The sequence below is a fragment of the Primulina huaijiensis genome, chromosome 18 (assembly GCF_012295235.1).
Source record: "Primulina huaijiensis isolate GDHJ02 chromosome 18, ASM1229523v2, whole genome shotgun sequence".
Classification (NCBI taxonomy): Eukaryota; Viridiplantae; Streptophyta; class Magnoliopsida; order Lamiales; family Gesneriaceae; genus Primulina; species Primulina huaijiensis.
In genome coordinates, this window is record NC_133323.1 from 18,790,073 (window position 1) to 18,809,849 (window position 19,777).

The following is a 19,777-nucleotide window of genomic DNA, read 5'->3' on the forward strand; positions in this document are numbered from 1 at the left end:
GACAAAGTTAGACAGGCGGGATGTGACTAGTGTGTGATTTGACATGTCAGAATGTAGCCGCCCTACTATAATTAGTAGGTAGCACGCAGATCGAGGTCATCAATGAATCCCCTACTATAAATACCAGGTTTCATCTTCACATTTACAATTCATTCATTCACACCAATATCACACAGTCATCACTTGACTACATTGGTTTTATCGCTTGAGTACCCTGCTGAATTAAGCATCGGAGTGGCCACGCCGGACACCCCTCCGACGCCCATTCACGAGTTCATCTCCCTGTGTGCAGGTTACAGCTGAAGTCATATTACAGAGATATGTATCCTTGCTCTTATTCCCTTCATTATCTTGATAGCAGATCCGGTGGAGCATTCGACCTGGCTCGTCCATTTCACCCGGATCGCATCAGCAGAGACATGTTCGAAAAGGATATACAAAAAAGTTCATCTCCGCTAATCTCAGATTGGTTTGGAGTCATCTTAATTTACGCAAATGTAACATTCTAAAACAACTTATGGTTGTTTAAATTTATACGACGTCCAAAGAAAATTTCGAGCGTCGAAACTAAAAATTTTAAACTCCGTTGTGCCTTGAGTGCGATAACAGTTATGGCCTCGCATACCAACACATAAGTTCGACTTGAGATGGCTTCTCGAATGACTTGCACTTGACTCGAATGACTCAACCTTGACTAAATCCATTTCAACTTGAATTTGACTCGAATAATGGTGTGCCACAACCCCATGGTCCCTATCATTGTATTTTTTTTTAATTCATATTATTATATCTTGCAAACTAAAAGGAATTACAATCTATACATAAACAAAAAAGATTACAAATAAGCTAGAAAATAATTACCTTTTCACATGCATGAAATGTTTAATTACACAGATTACCGATCCAAGAAACATCATAACTACACAAAACAAATCAATAGGTAGTATATTGAGTGAGGGGAGGATATGAAAAAGGAGTGAAATTAATCCATTTTTCCTAAGGTCAAATACAACACAAACGGCTGCTTTCCTCCCATTTCAGGAAACAAAACCAGAAGCAAGCACATGGAAATGGTATCCTTCCGATCATCGAAAGTGGATTAAATCCACTCCTTTCTCATATCTTCCCATTTCCAAATTACTCATTAAGCTGTGAGTTCGTTTATTAACACATATGTGCTTCTTTGTGTCTATTTGAGCTGAAAGTGGAAATGAATTACCAAATATAGTTTATTAACGCATGTGCTTCTTTGGGTCTATTTAACAAGGTAAAATGAGAAAAACATTAACCAAAAAGAATACATATCCCTCCTTTCCAATCCAAAAGGAAATAATATAAAAATAGCATCTCTGGTTCAACCAACAAGATTATAGCAGTCGAGACATAAGAGCAACGATACTAGACAAAACAAAGCAAATTTATATAGGAAATACATTAGACTGCTGAAGATACTCCCTTGGATCAATCCTCCTCTTCAGCCTCATTCTCAGCAATGTTGAAGTACCTCAATTCATACACACTACGGTCTTTGTTGGAAGCTATAACTCGGAGCCAATCACGCACATTATTCTTCTTCAGATATTTCTTTGTCAAGTACTTCAAATACCTTATCAACATAAGAAAACAAGGCATAATGATGAAACACACTAAACATAACAAACACGACGATGATATAGATATACTAAATTGAGTCAATTGAAATAACACCATCAGAATGTGCAAATGCTATAAAACATAATGCAAATGCTGGTTATGCCCATGCAGGGTTCTGCAAGAGATCATTCAACAACTCCACGGCCATTTTTTATTCTGCTTTCCTTTACTATTCGGTGCAGTGGAAAGATGAGAACGAAATGGTCACAATGAATTCACAAGAAATGTTCCTAACGTCCAAATCCTACACTACAGTAACAGATGCAGCTGGTTGTGAAATTGTTACACCAAAAGGTGCACAAACAAGAACATCTATTTTAAAGACGAGGAACATCAAGTCCAACTATAAATTGCATAGTTAATTTCCTAAATATGAACAATACCCCACCCACTATGTGCATAAAATTTATTCAAAAGAGCGGATCAGCATATTTTGAAAATTTCTTCATTTTCACTGCACCAGTCACGAATCACAGATGCATCAGATATACACATCAGTAGCACCACAAGAGAATTTCCAATTTGCAAATAAAAGTGTTTGCATTAAAATGCTAAAACTCGACGCAGTTACAATAGAGGTCTCAGCTGCACTACAGCATAAAAATCTTCTCTTTGAATCCTTCATTTGTTTGTTATCCTTCGGATTATCCCCTCTGCTGCAATATATTAACATGGTCTAAAAAATAGTTCAGTATTAGTTGGGACCCTACCCCCACATGCTTCCACTAAACAAGAACAATGCAACAAGTTAAAAAAAATGGATAAAATATAAATCGTGAGCTTAAATGAAGCTACCTCTTGGAGAAGTTTGTGTCATTAGCAGTAACGGTGATCTTTGACTTATCCCGGGTGACAGTAACGGCGTCTCCCAGAGCCCCCGGCTTCCCGGCGACCTTGATGCGCTCCTGAAGGAACTTTTCCAGTGAGGCGATTTCCATGATCTTATCCTCAACCGGCTTCGCGCAGTCGATAACAAACGTCGTGGCCTTCTTTTTCCCCCCTTTCTGAGCCCCAGCCCCTACTCCTTTACTCAGCTTCACCATAAGTTCTACGAATGTCTCTGCCAACAGAACAAGAAACAATTGAGATTCAAATCACAGTTAACAATAAAGAGAGACGCAGAAGAAACAGACCTGGAGAAGAATGTGCGCAGCGATGTTGTGAAGAGAGGAATTAGGGTTTACATCAACTACCTGTAGTGGCAGGCTTGTTGGGCCTAAAAACCAAAATACAGCACGAAGCTTGCCCAAATAGTCAACTTTGAAGCCCAATGTTACATTAGGTAAACGTTGATCAATAATTTAAGAGCTTGATTTTCTACCAAAATTTTATCGAGCAAGTTTGTCACATAAGACTTGCTTAATATGATATATACGACTTGCATGACTATTATGCTTTGCAGATTATTGTTCTTGTAGTGCCCAAAAACCAGTACACGTAAACTCATGCATACTTATAAAATTTAATTTAATTAATTAATGATTTAAATGGTGCATGATACATAATTAAATTATTTTAAATGTTTATATAGCTATGTTTATGTAGTTTAAAATGTTTTCGCGAGTTTTAGCTTTTCAAACGAATATTCGATGTCAGACGGGGGTAGGAGACCGGAAACGATTAATGTGCTAAAATTGAATGTAATATTTTATTTAAGCCAAGAAAACTAATTATTTAAATGATTTACGAATTTTAGTATTTTAAAGTCTAATTTAATTTATTAGGAGATTTATAAAATTTTAAGCCTTTAAAATGCTAATTTTAAAAATTAAGGATTTATTCCTTAAATTTGGGGTAAAATATTATATATAATGATTTTTATGCCATCATTAATTTATTTAATTAGTATTTAAGTTGTATTAGGATTTTAAGTATTTTACTTAGCAATTATCAAAAAAATATAGGAGATATTAATATTTTGAATTGGGGATTTAATTTTTGTAAATTTGACCTCTAATCTTTTTAAATTAAAGGGTGAGAATTGTAGTGCTTGTTTTAGTTATTGATTAGAGTTTTAATCTACCTAAAACACATAATCATTGTTCCATTTAAATACTAAAAGAATCCTACCACACCTTGTACATAAAACCCACGCACACACAGTTCTACACACTCAAGAACACACACATAAAGCTGTAAGTTTTTTTGTGCAAAATGTCCTAGGATTTTTGCTCTTTTCTTGGTCCTATCATCCCCGATATCACACACCCACACATAGCACGGTTGATTCGCGTCCCTTTTACGCAAGAAAAACAACCAAAACGTCGCTTTGATCGCTCACCGACTTCCCCGCAACGATATTCGACAGTTTGAGAATTTAAAAACTCAAAAGCATGTCTAAACCCTTCTTCAATGCATCAATCTTGTTATATTATGTATTTTGAAGTAAATTATGCATGAAAATTCGTTTGGTAGGTGCTAATATTGAAAGCAAAACAATTGGATCAATATATACAACTTTATGAATGAGTGGCTCGTTTTCTTGGTTTTCTTGATTAATCCTTCGGTTGGATCCCTCTGGACGTGGCTGCGGCTGTATGGCTAGGATTTGGGGTGTGTTTTGGGTCATGAATGATGGCTGGTAAGGGCTAAACAAGGTCTGGTATGGCATGGGTTAAGAAGAGGAGCAAGCTGTCATGCAATCGGGTAGGGCTATTCTTGTGTTTTGTCGCACGGTTCAATGAAGGGCCAGGTTCAGGGCTCGTAGCTATGTTAGGGACGTGAGTTATGGTCTAAGAGGAGCCTATATGGGGTGGTTCATCTGCTGGATGGCTGGGTAGATGGCTAGAACCAGAAACACATGGCTGCACAGAAGTGGGTCTCGTGGAAGGGCTGTAGGTGTTCGACCATATGGTTTCAGTCAGGGGATGGGTTGGAGGCTCTTGGCATAGTTTAGGCAGTCTCTAAGGGTCCTAGGATGAGCCTAGTTAAGGTGGTTCACAGCTTGGTTGGCTAGAGAAAGCGCTAGAACCAGAAACACAAAAGCTGCGCAGATCTCATGGAGGGGCTGTCACAGCTTTGGCTTGCTTGAGGCTTGGGCTGTGGGTCTGGGCTGGAACAGGTCTCATGGGATGTCTAAGGGTCGAGTCTAGGGTCTGGTTCGGGTCCGGTTTGTGTTGGTTTAGGCGTGGACTCGTGAGAAACGTATATGTGTCATATTGCGTTTCCATAGGACGTTGTTTTCTTGTGTCGGCTGTTGTGTATGTTTTTAAGGTGGTTTGATCATGATTTGGGGACGGTTTGGGCTCCTGAACAGTAGGCTAGGATGTGGGCTAAGTATGGTTTGAGTCCCGAGTCGTTTGGTAAGTCGTAAGCTATTTTAATTAATTCGAAAATCATACGCGTCCTAGTGCACATATGGGTCTAGTTTGGTTATTTAAATTATGAGGTTGGGGCCAGCATGTCTAGGGCGTTCCAACGAAGTCCACGATGTTCGTAAATATGTATAACGTGCAAAATAATTATTTTTGAGCTATGCGATTTGTCTTGTGGTCAAATTATGTTACGGGTTTGGAAGCCGGAAAATGTGTCCGGGGACCTCTCCAACCTCTTCGGAGAATTATGATATGTTAGGGAGCGGACACCCAGTCCAAGGACTATGGTGATCTCTGTCGGCCTAGTACTCATGTGGTTTAGTTTGATCAAATGATTTATGTGTATGTGCCACTTGCATTGAACAAAACTCTACGCAAAATTATTTATGTTTATTATTATGCATGACAAGTATGAAAATATGATTTTATGACTTTTACAAAAAATTTTATGCAGGAAAGTCGCGTTATACATATTTATGATTATAATATTTTATGTAGAAGCTAAGTTTAAATTGCATGGATTTTTATTACATATTATTCGTTATTTACGGTTTATGCATACTGAATCATTAGGCTCACTTGACTTCATTGATGCAGATGATGTAGTTGAGGAGACGGTATGCGATGACCAGTGAGCAAGCTCGGACCAGTGGCAGTGCAAACCCGAGGACCTCGTAGTTTTAGTTATATTATCATGCACGTTTTTAAACTATTTACTCTGACTTTTTATCTATTAGTATTGATGACAAGAAAATTAAATTTATGGTTAGGATTGACTATTTTTAAATTAAATTAGCTGTTTTTGGATGTTGGTGTTTTATTTTAAACGATGAAATTTTAATATTGATTTTATTTTAGTATGCGTGGTGACCGTTATTTATTTTACGAGTTATATTTATAATAAATTATTTAATAAGAAAATTTAAAATTTTTCTGCAAATGTTAAAATATTTGTATTTTAAGACACGGTTCGTCACAGTTCTAACCCAGTGGTTTAACAAGTATGAACGCTAGGTAATAGATGTGGTTCTCAAGTTATAAAATAAATACAAAATATTAATCACATCCAATTATAAATAGATAGATAACACACACACACACACACACACATATATATATATAAATATATATATAATATATTAAGATTAAGAGTGTATTTGACTAAAATTTGAAATTTTCAACTAAGGAGGTGTATTGATTCTAGATTTTTAATAATTTTTATGAAGTTTAAAACTCTAGATGTATTTAATATAAACTTTTATAGACTCTATAAAAGTTTAGTGATATTCAATATAAATTTTTGTAAAATTTTAAAAAGTCATGGGGTATTCAAACTCGACTTTTAAAAACTCTACAAAAATCTATAGATATTCAAAATGTCAATAGATTTTTAGTGACTCCATAAAATTCTATTAAATACAAGAATTAAAATCTAAGATATCCCAATAAAATGTCAAAAAATATTTTTGATTTAACCTAAAGATTTGTACGTATATTTAATCAAGAAATCTCCCAAATTCACGTACCCAATATAAAGACTAAAAAAAGTTATCAACAATTCATACTCATTTTTTTAATTTCATGAAAAAAATTATTTTCGTCAGATTCTTTACCAAATCAATCTTTCTTTCTGTTTCTCAATTCGATGCCATGAAAAGCTTAACTTTTTTTATTTAAAATGTTCACATAAAATGTGTACTGGCTATAAATTTCATTTGGGAAAATTGCATACATTACCCATGTGATATCCCGAGTTTGCGCAGATTCCCCCTTCCCTAGTGAAATTTGTGATTCCATATTTTGATCTTTATAAGTTTTGCCTTGATAAGTTATTTGATATGTTGAAAGCAGTTGGAGGGTAAAAAATGAATGTGGAATTTTTCTTTCAATTACCCAAAAGTCTATTTTATGCTAGAATGGTGAAGGTTGTTGGTGATCTAGAGATTGATATCATCTGTAATTGTTATAGGAATCATGGTGCTTTAACATTATGGTCTGATCACTAGAATGACATCGTCCCACTGAAGTTAATTTTCCCTGAAAACACACTAGATGGAGAGGTAACTATTGGTGTTTAATGTAATCCAAGTGATAATACGAAGAAGTTCGGCATAGAGAGATGATATGTCACAATCTCCTGAGGGCTTCTACTCTTTTTCTACCAACCAATTAGACATGGGTCTTAGATTTCATGTGTCCCGAATCATACAAAAAATGTGCAAACATTACTGCGTATATCTTAGTAAGTTGGCTCCCAACTCTTATTCCATCCTTCTGTCTTTAGGGGGTCCTTTTTAGGTATTTTAGAATTCCAATTAGTGTAGCTTTTTTACTTAAGTTTGTATATATCAAAAGTATTGCCATGGGCCAGTTTTACAAAAACAAAAAAACCGAGCACCGAATTTTTTGCATTGCTAGATTCCGGAGCTACACATTTATTTATATCTGAGTCTTTTGTCACAGCTTTGGCTTGCTTGAGACTTGGGCTGTGGGTCTGGGCTGGAACAGGTCTCATGGGATGTTTAAGGGTCGAGTCTAGGGTCTGGTTAAGGTCCGGTTCGCGTTGGTTTAGGCGTGGAATCGTGAGAAGTGTATATGTGTCCTATTGCGTCTCCATAGGTTGTTTTCTTGTGTCTGCTGTTGTGTATGTTTTTAAGGTGGTTCGATCATGATTTGGGGACGGTTTCAGCTCTTGGACAGTAGGCTAGGATGTGAGCTAAGTATGGTTCGAGTCCCGAGTCGTTTGGTAAGTCGTAAGCTATTTTAATTTATTCAGAAATCATACGCATCCGAGTGCACATATGGGTCTAGTTTGGTTATTTAAATTATGAGGTTGGGGGCAGCATATCCAGGGCGTTCCAACGAAGTCCATGATGTTCGTAAATATGTATCACGTGCAAAATAATTATTTTTGAGCTATGCGATTTGTCTTGTAGACAAATTATGTTACGGGTTTGGAAGCCGGAGAATGTGTCCGGGGACCTCTCCAACCTCTTCGAAGGATTATTATATGTTAGGGAGCGGACACCCAGTCCAAAGACTATGGTGATCTCTGTCGGCCCAGTACTGCGGTTTAGTTTGATCAAACGATTTATGTGTATGGGCCACTTGCATTGAACAAAACTCTACGCAAAATTATTTACGTTTACAATTATGCATGAAAAGTATGAAAATATGATTTTATGATTTTTACGAAATTTTTTATGCAGAAAAGTTGCGCTATACATATTTATGATTATAATATTTTATGTAGAAGCTAAGTTTAAATTGCATGGATTTTTATTACATATTATTCGTTATTTACGGTTTATGCATACTGAATCATTAGGCTCACTTGACTTCATTGATGCAGATGATGTAGTTGAGGAGACGGTATGCGATGACCAGTGAGCAAGCTCGGACCAGTGGCAGTGCAAACCCGAGGACCTCGTAGTTTTAGTTATATTATCATGCACGTTTTTAAACTATTTACTCTGACTTTTTATCTATTAGTATTGGTGACAAGAAAATTAAATTTATGGTTTTGTTTGTCTATTTTTAAATTAAATTAGCCGTTTTTGGATGTAGGTAATTTATTTTAAATGATGAAATTTTAATATTAATTTTATTTTAGTATACGTGGTGACCGTTATTTATTTTACGAGTTATATTTATAATAAATTATTTAATAAGAAAATTTTAAATTTTTCGTCAAATGTTAAAGTATTACCCAATGGTTCAACAAGTATGAACCCTAGGTAATAGATGTGGTTCTCAAGTTATAAAATAAATACAAAATATTAATCACATCCAATTATAAATAGATAGATAACATATAAATATAATATATTAAGATTAAGAGTGTATTTGACTAAAATTTGAAATTTTCAACTAAGGAGGTGTATTGATTCTAGATTTTTAATAATTTTTATGAAGTTTAAAACTCTAGATGTATTTAATCTAAACTTTTATAAACTCTATAAAAGTTTAGTGATATTCAATATAAACTTTTGTAAAATTTTAAAAAGTCATGAGGTATTCAAACTCGACTTTTAAAAACTCTACGAAAATATATAGATATTCAAAATGTCAATAGATTTTTAGTGACTCCATAAAATTTTATTAAATACAAGAATTAAAATCTAAGATATCACAATAAAATGCCAAAAATATTTTTGATTTAACCAAAAGATTAGTATGTACATTTAATTGAGAAATCTCCCAAACTCACGTACTCAATATAAAGACTAAAAAAAGTTATCAACAATTCATACTCATTTTTTTAATTTCATGAAAAAAATTATTTTCGTCAGATTCTTTACCAAATCAATCTTTCTTTCTGTTTCTCAATTCGATGCCATGAAAAGCTTAACTTTTTTTATTTAAAATGTTCACATAAAATGTGTACTGGCTATAAATTTCATTTGGGAAAATTGCATACATTACCCATGTGATATCCCGAGTTTGCGATTCCTCTTTCCAAGTGAAATTTGTGATTCCATATTTTGATCTTTATAGGTTTTGCCTTGATAAGTTATTTGATATGTTGAAAAAATGAATGTGGAATTTTTCTTTCAATTACCCAAAAGTCTATTTTATGCTAGAATGGTGAAGATTGTTGGTGATGTAGAGATTGATATCATATGTAATTTTTATAGGAATCATGGTGCTTTAACATTATGGTCTCACGAGAATGACATCGTCCCACAAAAGGTAATTTTCCCTGAAAACACACTAGATGGAGAGGTATCTATTGGTGTTTAATGTAATCCAAGTGATAATACGAAGGAGTTCGGCATAGATAGATGATATGGCACAATCTCATGAGAGCTTCTATTCTTTCTCTACCAACCAATTAGACATGGGTCTTAGATTTCATGTGTCCCGAATCATATAAAAAATGTGCAAACATTACTGCGTATGTCTTAGTAAGTTGGCCCCCAACTCTTATTCCATCCTTCTGTCTTTTTGTGGTCCTTTTTAGGTGTTTTAGAATTCCAATTAGTGCAGCTCTTTTACTTAAGTTTGTATATATCAAAAGTATTGCCATGGGCCAGTTTTACAAAAACACAAAAACCGAGCACCAATTTTTTTGCATTGCTAGATTCCGGAGCTACACTTTTATTTATATCCGAGTCTTTTGTCAAGCGACTAGGAATCATTCCAGAGGCTATGGATTTTGGATTCAGAGTTTCGATTCCGTACGGAGATCAGATGTTTACCTCGCAGATAATGAAGAGATTGGAACTTCGGTTACAGAAAAATGCGGTACAAGCAGACTTGATCGTGCTACCGTTATCGGAGTTCGATATTATTCTTAATATGGACTGACTTTCTTCTAACGGAGCTGCTATAGATTTTGGACAGAGGTCAGTATCTGTCCGATCGCCCAACGGGAAGCCATTTATTTTTTAGGCAGCCAGACACCAGCAGATGCCGCACATCATTTCTTGCATATGTGCGAGGAAGCTCATGAGGAGAGCCTGCTAGGCATTTTTGGCCAATATCGTGAAAATGACCGAGCCAGTCAGTCAGAGGTTAGATGACGTCGAGGTGGTCAGGGATTTTCCCAGCGTTTTCCCGGACGATGTTTCAAGTATTCCACCAGACAGAGAGGTTGATTTTCCATCGAGCTGATGCTGAGTACAGTGCCGATATCTAAAGCACTGTATCGTCTAGCACCTGCAGAGATGAAAGAGCTGAAGGATCAGATACATGACTTGTTGGACAAGGGTTTTATTCGCCCGAGCTTTTCCCCTTGGGACGCACCGGTACTGTTTGTTAAGAAGAAAGACGGCAGCATGCGGCTCTACATTGATTATAGAGAACTAAATAGGGTCACGGTCAAGAATAAGTATCCTCTACCTAGGATTGAAGATCTATTTGATCAGCTTCAGGGAGCATCAGTATTCTCGAAGATAGATCTCCGATCAGGATACCACCATCTGAAGGTGAGAGTGTCTGACGTGCATAAGACGGATTTTAGGACGCGTTATGGGCACTATGAGTTTATGGTGATTCCCTTCGGATTGACGAACATGCCAGCGATCTTCATGGATCTCATGAATCGCGTGTTTAAGCCATACTTAGATCAGTTCGTCATAGTTTTCATAGACGACATCCTGATCTATTCGAAGAGCAGAGAGGAGCACAGCCAGCATCTGAGGACTGTACTGCAGACCCTACAGGATAGATGGTTGTATGCCGAGTTCAATAAATGCGAGTTTTGGCTAGAGAAAGTGGCATTCTTGGGCCACATCATATCCGTGATGGAGTAGAGGTTGATCCCAGTAAGGTCGAGGCAGTCAGAGATTGGTCAGCACCTAAGAGTGTGACAGAGATCCGCAGTTTCTTGGGATTGGCTAGGTACTACTGGAAGTTCATTAAGGGCTTTTCTTTTATTGTGGTGCCTATGACCGCCTTGACGAAGAAAAATGCCAAATTCATCTGGGGATCAGAGTGCTAGGAGAGTTTTGACAGGCTGAAGCAGGCATTGACTTCAACGCCAGCTCTATCTATGCCATCAGGGCAAGGAGAGTTTGTGTTTTATACAGATGCTTCGAAGCTCGGTTTGGACACAGTTCTGATGCATCATGACAGAGTTATAGCCTACGCATCCAGACAGTTAAAGGTTCATGAGAAGAATTATCCGACTCATGACCTCAAGCTAGCAGTAGTGGTATTCGCCCTGAAGATATGGAGACACTATCTGTATAGGGAAAAGTGCAAGATTTCACTTACCACAAGAGCTTGAAGTACTTCTTCACACAGAAAGAGCTGAACATGAGACAGCGGAGGTGGCTAGAGCTACTGAAGGATTATGACTGCGACATTAGCTACCATAATGTGGTTGCAGATTCTCTGAGCAGAAAGAATGCAGTGATCGCTCAGTTGTCGGTACAGATAACGTTGTAGGAAGAGATTCAGAGATTTGAGCTTGCAGTTAATGCCAAGGGTGATGCCCTAGTCTTTCTACCCTGACAGTGCAGTCGACATTGAGAGACAGGATCCGAGCAGGGCAGACTTCTGACGAGTAGTTACAGAAGTGAAAACAGAGGGATGAGTCTAAGGGCCTGAAGTTGTATACAGCTGAGTACGGCATAGTCAGATATCGTGACCGACTGTGAGTTCTTAGCAGTGATTCCCTGATAGCAGATATCATGAGTGAGGCCCATAGCACCCCGTACTCCATCCATCCAGGGAGTACGAAGATGTATGAGGATCTACAGACACTTTATTAGTGGTCGGGCATGAAGCGAGATATCTTGCGTTTCGTGTCTGAGTGTTTGACGTGTCAGTAGGTTAAGGCCAAGCATCAAAGATCTGCAGAAAAGCTGAGACCACTCCCTATTCCCGAGGTGAAATGGGAGAACATTACCATAGATTTCGTGACAGGGCTACCGAGGACAACTGGAGGCTACAATGCCATTTCGGTGATAGTTGATCGGCTCACTAAGTCAGCACACTTTCTACCGATTAGGAAGAGATAGTCAGACTGCATGGGATTCCAGTGTCCAGCGTGATAGACAGGGATCCGAGGTTCACATCTGCATTTTGGAAGAGTCTGCATCAGGCATTGGGTATTAAGTTGTTATTCAGTACAACTTTCCATCCGCAGACCGACGGTCAATCAGAGAGGGTGATTCAGATTTTGGAAGACCTACTCAGAGCTTGCATGATCAACTTTCAGGGTAGGTAGGAGCCGAAGTTACCTCTCGTGGAGTTCACGTACAGCAACAGCTATCAGGCATTCATCGGTATGGCTCCATATGAGGCATTATACGGGAGAAAGTGTAGGTCGCCAGTTTATTGGGATGAGGTAGGGGAAAGAGCGGAGTTGGAGCCAGACATTGTCAGTCAGATTGCAGAGTTAGTGGTCAAGATGCGGGATAGGATGAAGACCGCTCAGAACTGACAGAAGAGTTATGCAGATCAGCGGCACAGAGATCTAGAGTTGCAGTGGGCGATCATTTCGTGAAGGTCGTACCGATGAAGGGTGTGATGAGATTCGGGTATCAGAGCAAACTCAGTCCTAGATTCATAGGACCCTTCGAGATCATCTAAAGAGTTGGGACACTAGCATACAGAGTTGTATTACCGCCAAATCTGGCGGGAGTTCATAACGTGCTCCACGTCTCGATGCTGCGGAAGTACATGTCGAACCCTTCGCATGTGCTGAACTATGAGCCACTGCAGCTGACGCCGAACCTGTCTTTCGAGGAAGACCCATTCAGATATTGGATATGCAGGAGAGGAGACTCTGAAACAAGGTGATCCACATGGTCAAGGTCAAGTGGCTGAATCATTCCGAGGAGGAGCCTACTTGGGAGACTGAGACCGAGATGAGGAGCCACTACCCGGAGTTATTCGGTACGTTTTAATTTCGAAGACGAAATTCTTTATAAGGGGAGAGGAATTGTAAGGTCTAGAAAATTCGAGCTACGTAAACTGACTGCATGCGATCTAGGGTTTTACTAAATTACGTGTTTAATTATTTTAATGCATTAAATACATGATTATTGTTTGAATATGTCTGTTAGTTCATGGTTAATTTAAAGTTTCATGCATAAGGACTTTTAGTAGTTTCTCGCGTTCGAACAAGGAACGTGAAACCGGGGATAATTAAGTAAAAATATTTTTTATTAAATAATTATTTTTAATTATTTAATTTATGGTGTAATTAGATCAGAATTTTTAAAATTTTCCTTGGTGGAGTATTTTTACTCTCTGAGTTATATTTTAAACCGGTATGCAAATTTTAGCGAGTCGGATGACTTTTTGAGGGTTCGGGCATTGTTTTCAAAAACGTACCTAAACGAAATATTTTTCGAGAGTGTTATTGGGCTTGATGGGTTTATTTTATTGCTTAATAGGCCTAAAATCCTTTTAACCCCTTTAATTTTAATTAAGGACCCATTAACACTTAATATTATAACTTATACTACTTGATTAAACCCTAAAACTAATTCCCTACATGTTGGCCGCCCCTACACCATTCAGCAGCAGCACTTTTTCGAAAAATACAGCAGCCATTTCCGTTTTATTTCTAGGTTTTCAAGAAAGCTCCTTCCCCGCTTCTCCAGTGCAAGTTCTACGCATATATCTCTAGGTTTTCGAGCGTAATAACGCAAAGGCACGCCCAAAATCTCATTTTTCTCATTATTCACATCGTAATATGTTGTTTTGTGTGTTTATGCATGAGAAATATTTTGATTTATTATGTGGTATCGTTTTTGTATAGTTTTGACATGAAATATACCGTCTCTTTGATGCAACTCACGTTTTTCATGACTTTTGTGTAAGGGACAGCTACGGCTAAGGGTTCAAGGGCTGTATACATTGGAAGTCATGGTGTCAAGGGGCTGGAGTCACGAGGCAGTCACGATTTGGTGAGGGTCGATCGCATTCTCTTGGTGGTTGGTCTCGGTTGGGCTAGATCGGAAGATAGGAGGGAGCCGACTGTGCAAAGGCTGTTCCAAGCCTTGGACCAGACCCTGGTGGGTCTGAGTCATGGCCTAGGACGGCTCGACACCGCTTGGTCATAGGGCCGAACGAGGGAGATAAGTGAAGGAGTGTCTCGGTTGGGGCTTGCTTCGAGGGCTCTCGGGTGGTCACGCTTAACGGCGTGCATGGGGCTGAGGGCTAGGGCTAGGCCGATCCAAGAGAGTCCAGAGGTGGGCTAGGAAGAGTTGGTTCAGGTCTGGTCCTCGTTGGTTTGGGCTAGGGTCGAGATTTAAGAAGATAGTTGCACTATGGTTCGGTTCGCTTTGGTGCAGTAAAATCCAGCAACTTTCAGGGGCTGTTCGAGGGTCTTAAGTGGTCTGGTATAGGTGGTTTAAGGGCTGGTAGGGTACAGTTAAGGCATGGTTTAAGTTTGAAAAGTTTCGATCGAGTTTCGGATTAAACCGGGACCCCGATCCAAGTTTTAAAACGAATTATAGAAGTTCTTGCATGGGCTCGATTTTACGTTTAAGGAATGATTATAATTATGTTTTGAGGTGTTTTAAAGAGTTTGGTTGGCTTCGGGTCGAAATTTTGAGGTCAAGGGGTAAAATGGTCAATTAGGGTTTCTAGGGGCAAAGTAGTCATTTTGCACCCGGGCCGAGTTAGCAGTCCTGACAGTGTCCTGATCACAATTTGACATGTTTTAAATGTATATGTTATATCGATCATGACTTTTTATGTATATATGAAAAATACATTGCATGCTTGATTTTAAGGAAATTTACGTATATGTATGATTTTTATAAATGATGAATATGCTGACATGTTTTGAATGCTAAGAGTTGATTGTGACTAATACGAACACAAATATGAATACGAACATGTAAGATCAAGGCTCAGTGGATGGGTAAAACTGTCGCTGATGTCCCCGCCGACGTGTACCACTGGTATACATAGATGGATCCATCGAATAGAGCTGATATGAAAGTCACAACTAATTATCTGAATTCAAATAAAAAAATGAAAACATATATGATGATATGATGAGACATGTTTTGACACGTTATGTTTTGATATGATATGTTTACGTTCATGCTTTATTGATCATGAAATATATGTTTATTACAGTACTTTTCACTGTTGCATCTTATGTATATGTACTTGTTATAACTATTCAGTTGTGTTGAGTCTTTAGACTTACTAGGTGTGAATGATGCAGGTGAGCATATTGATGAGGAGATTGGAGGCGCCGAAGACTGAGTAAGCGGAGTTGGATGTGTGCACGCTAACCCGATGACCATACTTTTTCCGCACATTATGTTAATGAGTTAGGAGCGTTCATGGATATTTTCCTATACACTCGTTTTTACATGTTTATGGTTGTCAGGATTTTTTCAGGTTTTATTTGTGAATTATTTTAAACGACAGTTTAGGGTTTGACGATTTGTCTCGTTTTTAACTGCAGTGTTTTTACTGTTAGTTGAGTTTGTTTATTTTAAAATGTGTAAGTTTCAGCTGTTATTGCATGCATGTATAAAAATTGAAATTTTCGAAAATTAGCTCACAAAAAAATTTTCTAGTAGTATTTTGAGTAGTAGACGTTTCAGTCTAGGTCCTAGGAGGGTTGGTCGGGTGCTGGTCCACTCGCTTAGGGGCAAGGTCGAAGGAATTGGTGCATGACATGAACTAGGGTTTGTGAAAAATAGAAACACAAAAATTCAGTAGGTGTCCTAGGCTGGTCCAATGGTTAATGGGCTTGAATTAGGTTGTATATGGTTTAGTTAGGTGTTATTAAACTTTGGTCCAAGTTTGGTTAAGTTTCGAGTCCATACGAATCAAAACGGAGATGTACGCCTAAGTTTAAATACGAATTGAGAAATTAGTTGAGAAGCTTAATTTTACTTCTAAGAAATATTCATGGGTGTATTTTAAGGTGTTATGTTAAGTTTTGATGGATTTGGGTCGTCGTTTTAAGGTCTAAGGATAAATTGGAAAAGCTAAGGTTTCAGAGGCAAAAAGGTCATTTTACACCTGAAAAATGTTAGACGTTCTGACAGTGTCCTGAATGCTGTAGTAAATGTTAGAATGCTATTTCAAATGTTTATGGAATTTTATGATGAAACGTTAATGCTAAAAGACATGTTGCATGCTTGGTTTAAAAGAAAAATGATTAATATATGTATGAATTTTTATGAGTGATGGAAATATGAAAAGTTGAAGGAGGTGAATTGATTGTGACTAATAATATGATACGATGATATGTAAGGTCAAGGCTTAGTTGACGGGTGAGAATGTCGCTGATGTCCCCGTCTTCCGGTACCGTGGTAATACGTAGATGGATCCATCGACCTACAATTAATACGAAAGTCGCAATTGAGGATCTAAATTCAATAAAAAGATAAACGTATACGCATATGATGAAATGAAATATAATATGATGAAAGGAAAAACGTTTAAATTTATGCATGTTTGTGAAAATATATTTTCTTTAAAGTATTTTCACTGTTGCATGTGAATGTATATGTTTTACTTGTTATCGTGATTAAGGTTTGCTGAGTCAATAGACTCACTAGGTGTGATCGATGCAGGTGAGCATGATATTGATGGAGGATTTGATGGTTGAACTAGCAAGACTGAAGGTGCACACAACCCGAGGACCGTCGCTAGTTTTCCGCAAATAAAAATTATGTTTTAGATTTAATCTACTTTAAAGATTTTATGACTTATGGTGCTTTTGAGAGGATGTTAGAGTTAAGATTTAATCTACTTTAAAGATTTTATGACTTATGGTACTTTTGAGAGGATGTTAGGGTTTGTTGACGTTTATGATTTTATGTTTTAAATGCATTCTTTTGGATTTTTAAATAATAGTTGGTTGATTTATTTTAAATGGTGCAAAAGTACTTCAAAATATATTTATGTATATTTCGGCTGAGAGTAGTAGGAAGAAAAAAAAATTCTAGTATATTTTAAAGTAAAACGAGTAGTGGGCGTTTCACACGCACACAAAATAACTCACATATACTAGAGAGTTGATCCTTAAATTTCAGTTGAGTGAGTTTTGATACAAAAACGTTAATCAATGTGTGTAGTTTTCGTACAGAGACGTTAAACTTGTGCTTAGACGTGCGGCCTTCAGTCTAGTTGAGTGCTAGGAGTTCAGTTAGACAGTAGGTTAAGTCTTAAGCTGAGTGTGTTTATACAAAGAATTGTATAAATCAAATTCTTCTAGTGTACCCTACTCGCGAGGTAGAAGGGATGACGTAGGAGATTTAACTCCGAACATCCATAAATAAATTCTGTCTTTTTTAATTGTTTTGCATTGTATCTGTTTTAAAACTTATTTTATCAGTTCAATTGATATCAGTTCAATTCTCAGTATAACTGAACTAATACAAGCTCAAACTGATCCTTGCATTATTTCAGTTTTCTTCACAAATGATTATTTCGAGTATTTTTCACTTGGTGTAAAAATCAAACTCGATTTAATTCATCGTTGTTAATATTCTTATAACACGAGCTACTGCAGCTCATTGAGAATGTTGTGTTTGAAACACCCCTGTTGGTGTTATAACCAATCTTATCAGAAGCCTACTGGGAGCTGCTTCCTTGTCCGTGAAACCTCTTGGCATCGTGGATCAATCCTCGCTTTCTTTGTCCTCGAGCATCACAAAATTACTGGACATCGACTAGAAGAAGTTTTAGGTCTAATTTTTTTTAATGACGTGGGAACCCATAGCCGCTATCCTTCGGTGGATACTGAGTAAACCCTCAGGCAACGTTTGGTAGATATGATGGGATTAATAATATGTAGACAATACAATGGATTATAAAGTGGTATCGCATGAGATATAATACCTTGTATAATAAAGATTTTTGTTTGCTTCCATTGTTAACCTCCTGATTGATTGCGATGGTAAAATATACTTTTCCGTTTTACCCATGGTGACTATATTATTTACAAATTACCTGGATATACACAGCACATCTCTCCCGCAGATCTAAAAGCCCAGATCTATGGATTATAGTATCGCTCTCCCTCGATGGTTTAAATTTATTCCATCTCAAATCTGAAGCGAATCCCCCTGATATTTGTGGCAAACGATCTGGTAATGTCATAATTTCTATTAAATTTGTATTTTGGCAACTGTTTTTCTTTAATACCTCTATTATTCGTTTTCTCGAATTCACGTCGTTACCAATGGGTTTTGTGGTGATCTCCTTCTCATTGTTACTAAAAAAAAATTATTTTGCAGGTTTGTGTCTGATTTTACCATAGACAACCCAGAAGTTTCATTTGAAACATAAATCGAAGGGCACAACCAGCTACTTCTCTAAAATTAATTCGATGGTGATTTCTTGTTTTGTTTGAGTAATTACAATTTTTGCAACTCTATTTCTGCGTTTTCTTATTTTTTTCAAAAAAAGCCCATTTCTTTTTACGTTTGCACCAACACTTTCGTACATATTTATGTACGCGATATACTTGTACTTCTTTGTTTTTCAATTACTAATTATGTCACACGATGTACACGAATGCAACAATATGTTTTTTTACAGTTGTTTGATTTTTTCAGATTATTGTAGTCGTCAATGTTCTTAACGATTTGCAAGTTTAATTAGTAATTGAATACATTTTGGTGTAACGTATTATCATGTAATATTCTGTTCTGTTAAATGCAGACCAAAACCTATGTGGTTTCCGTCGGTAGGAAGCCTGGAGTGTACAATAGATGGTCCGAGGCCAACGCCCAAGTTCGTCGTTTCTCTGGTGCGTGTTAAAAAGGTTATGAAAGTAGGGCCGCTGCAGAGGAAGCATACAATGCCTCCTTGCCAAAACCAGTTGATGTCAACAATTTGAATGACTCTAATTGCTCAAGTTCTACTACTACTGAACCTTTTACTACAGAAACAAATCAAACTAAGACATTAGCTGACCTAGTAAAGGAAGTATCTGATTTAGGTCGTCAGAATCACAATCTAGGCATGAAATTGGAGAAGTTGTCTGAGGAGATAGGAAAGTTATTGGAGGAAATGGAAAATGGTTCTGTTAGTAGATAGTTTGGGGTATTAAGCTTGGTTCGGATGTTTTTAGTTATTATTCAATCAAAGTTTGAGTAGTCAATGTTAGTCTTAATTTGCACAATTTACTATTGAACTTGTACATACGTATGTATTCCCAACTGTGGCATGTAATGCTTTTTTTTGCCTGGGTTTCGAAGAAGCAGAAGTGTTTTCACCAGCTGACGAACTACTTTTGAGTTTTTTGGGTGTCACACATAGGTTGCATATCCAGGTATGTGAAATTTATTCTTTACTGTGAAATTGCTTTTTGTGGTTTTTAATTTTTTTCTGATTTGTTTGTGTGTGAACTAATTTTTGTTTTG

At 37.2% G+C, this 19,777-nt stretch overlaps 1 protein-coding gene across 1 annotated transcript; it reads right to left on the minus strand.

Moving 5' to 3' along the window:
• Positions 1-1,284: 1,284 nt before the first annotated feature.
• On the minus strand, positions 1,285-2,783 carry LOC140965272 (large ribosomal subunit protein eL22y-like). Its single transcript, XM_073425423.1, has 2 exons — positions 2,449-2,783; positions 1,285-1,606 (listed from the first exon to the last, which is right to left on the minus strand). Exons 1-2 carry the CDS (start codon positions 2,694-2,696, stop codon positions 1,462-1,464), a joined length of 393 nt encoding a protein of 130 aa, XP_073281524.1. The 5' UTR covers positions 2,697-2,783; the 3' UTR covers positions 1,285-1,461.
• Between the last annotated feature and the right edge of the window lie 16,994 nt (positions 2,784-19,777).

What these genes read in the sequence shown, in the direction of transcription:
- LOC140965272 (XM_073425423.1), bottom strand. Translation starts at nt 2,696, where the DNA reads ATGGTGAAGCTGAGTAAAGGAGTAGGGGCTGGGGCTCAGAAAGGGGGG. An exon ending in GACACAAACTTCTCCAAGAG is followed by an intron (nt 1,607 to 2,448) that starts GTAGCTTCATTT and finishes TATGTTGATAAG; the next exon opens with GTATTTGAAGTACTTGACAA.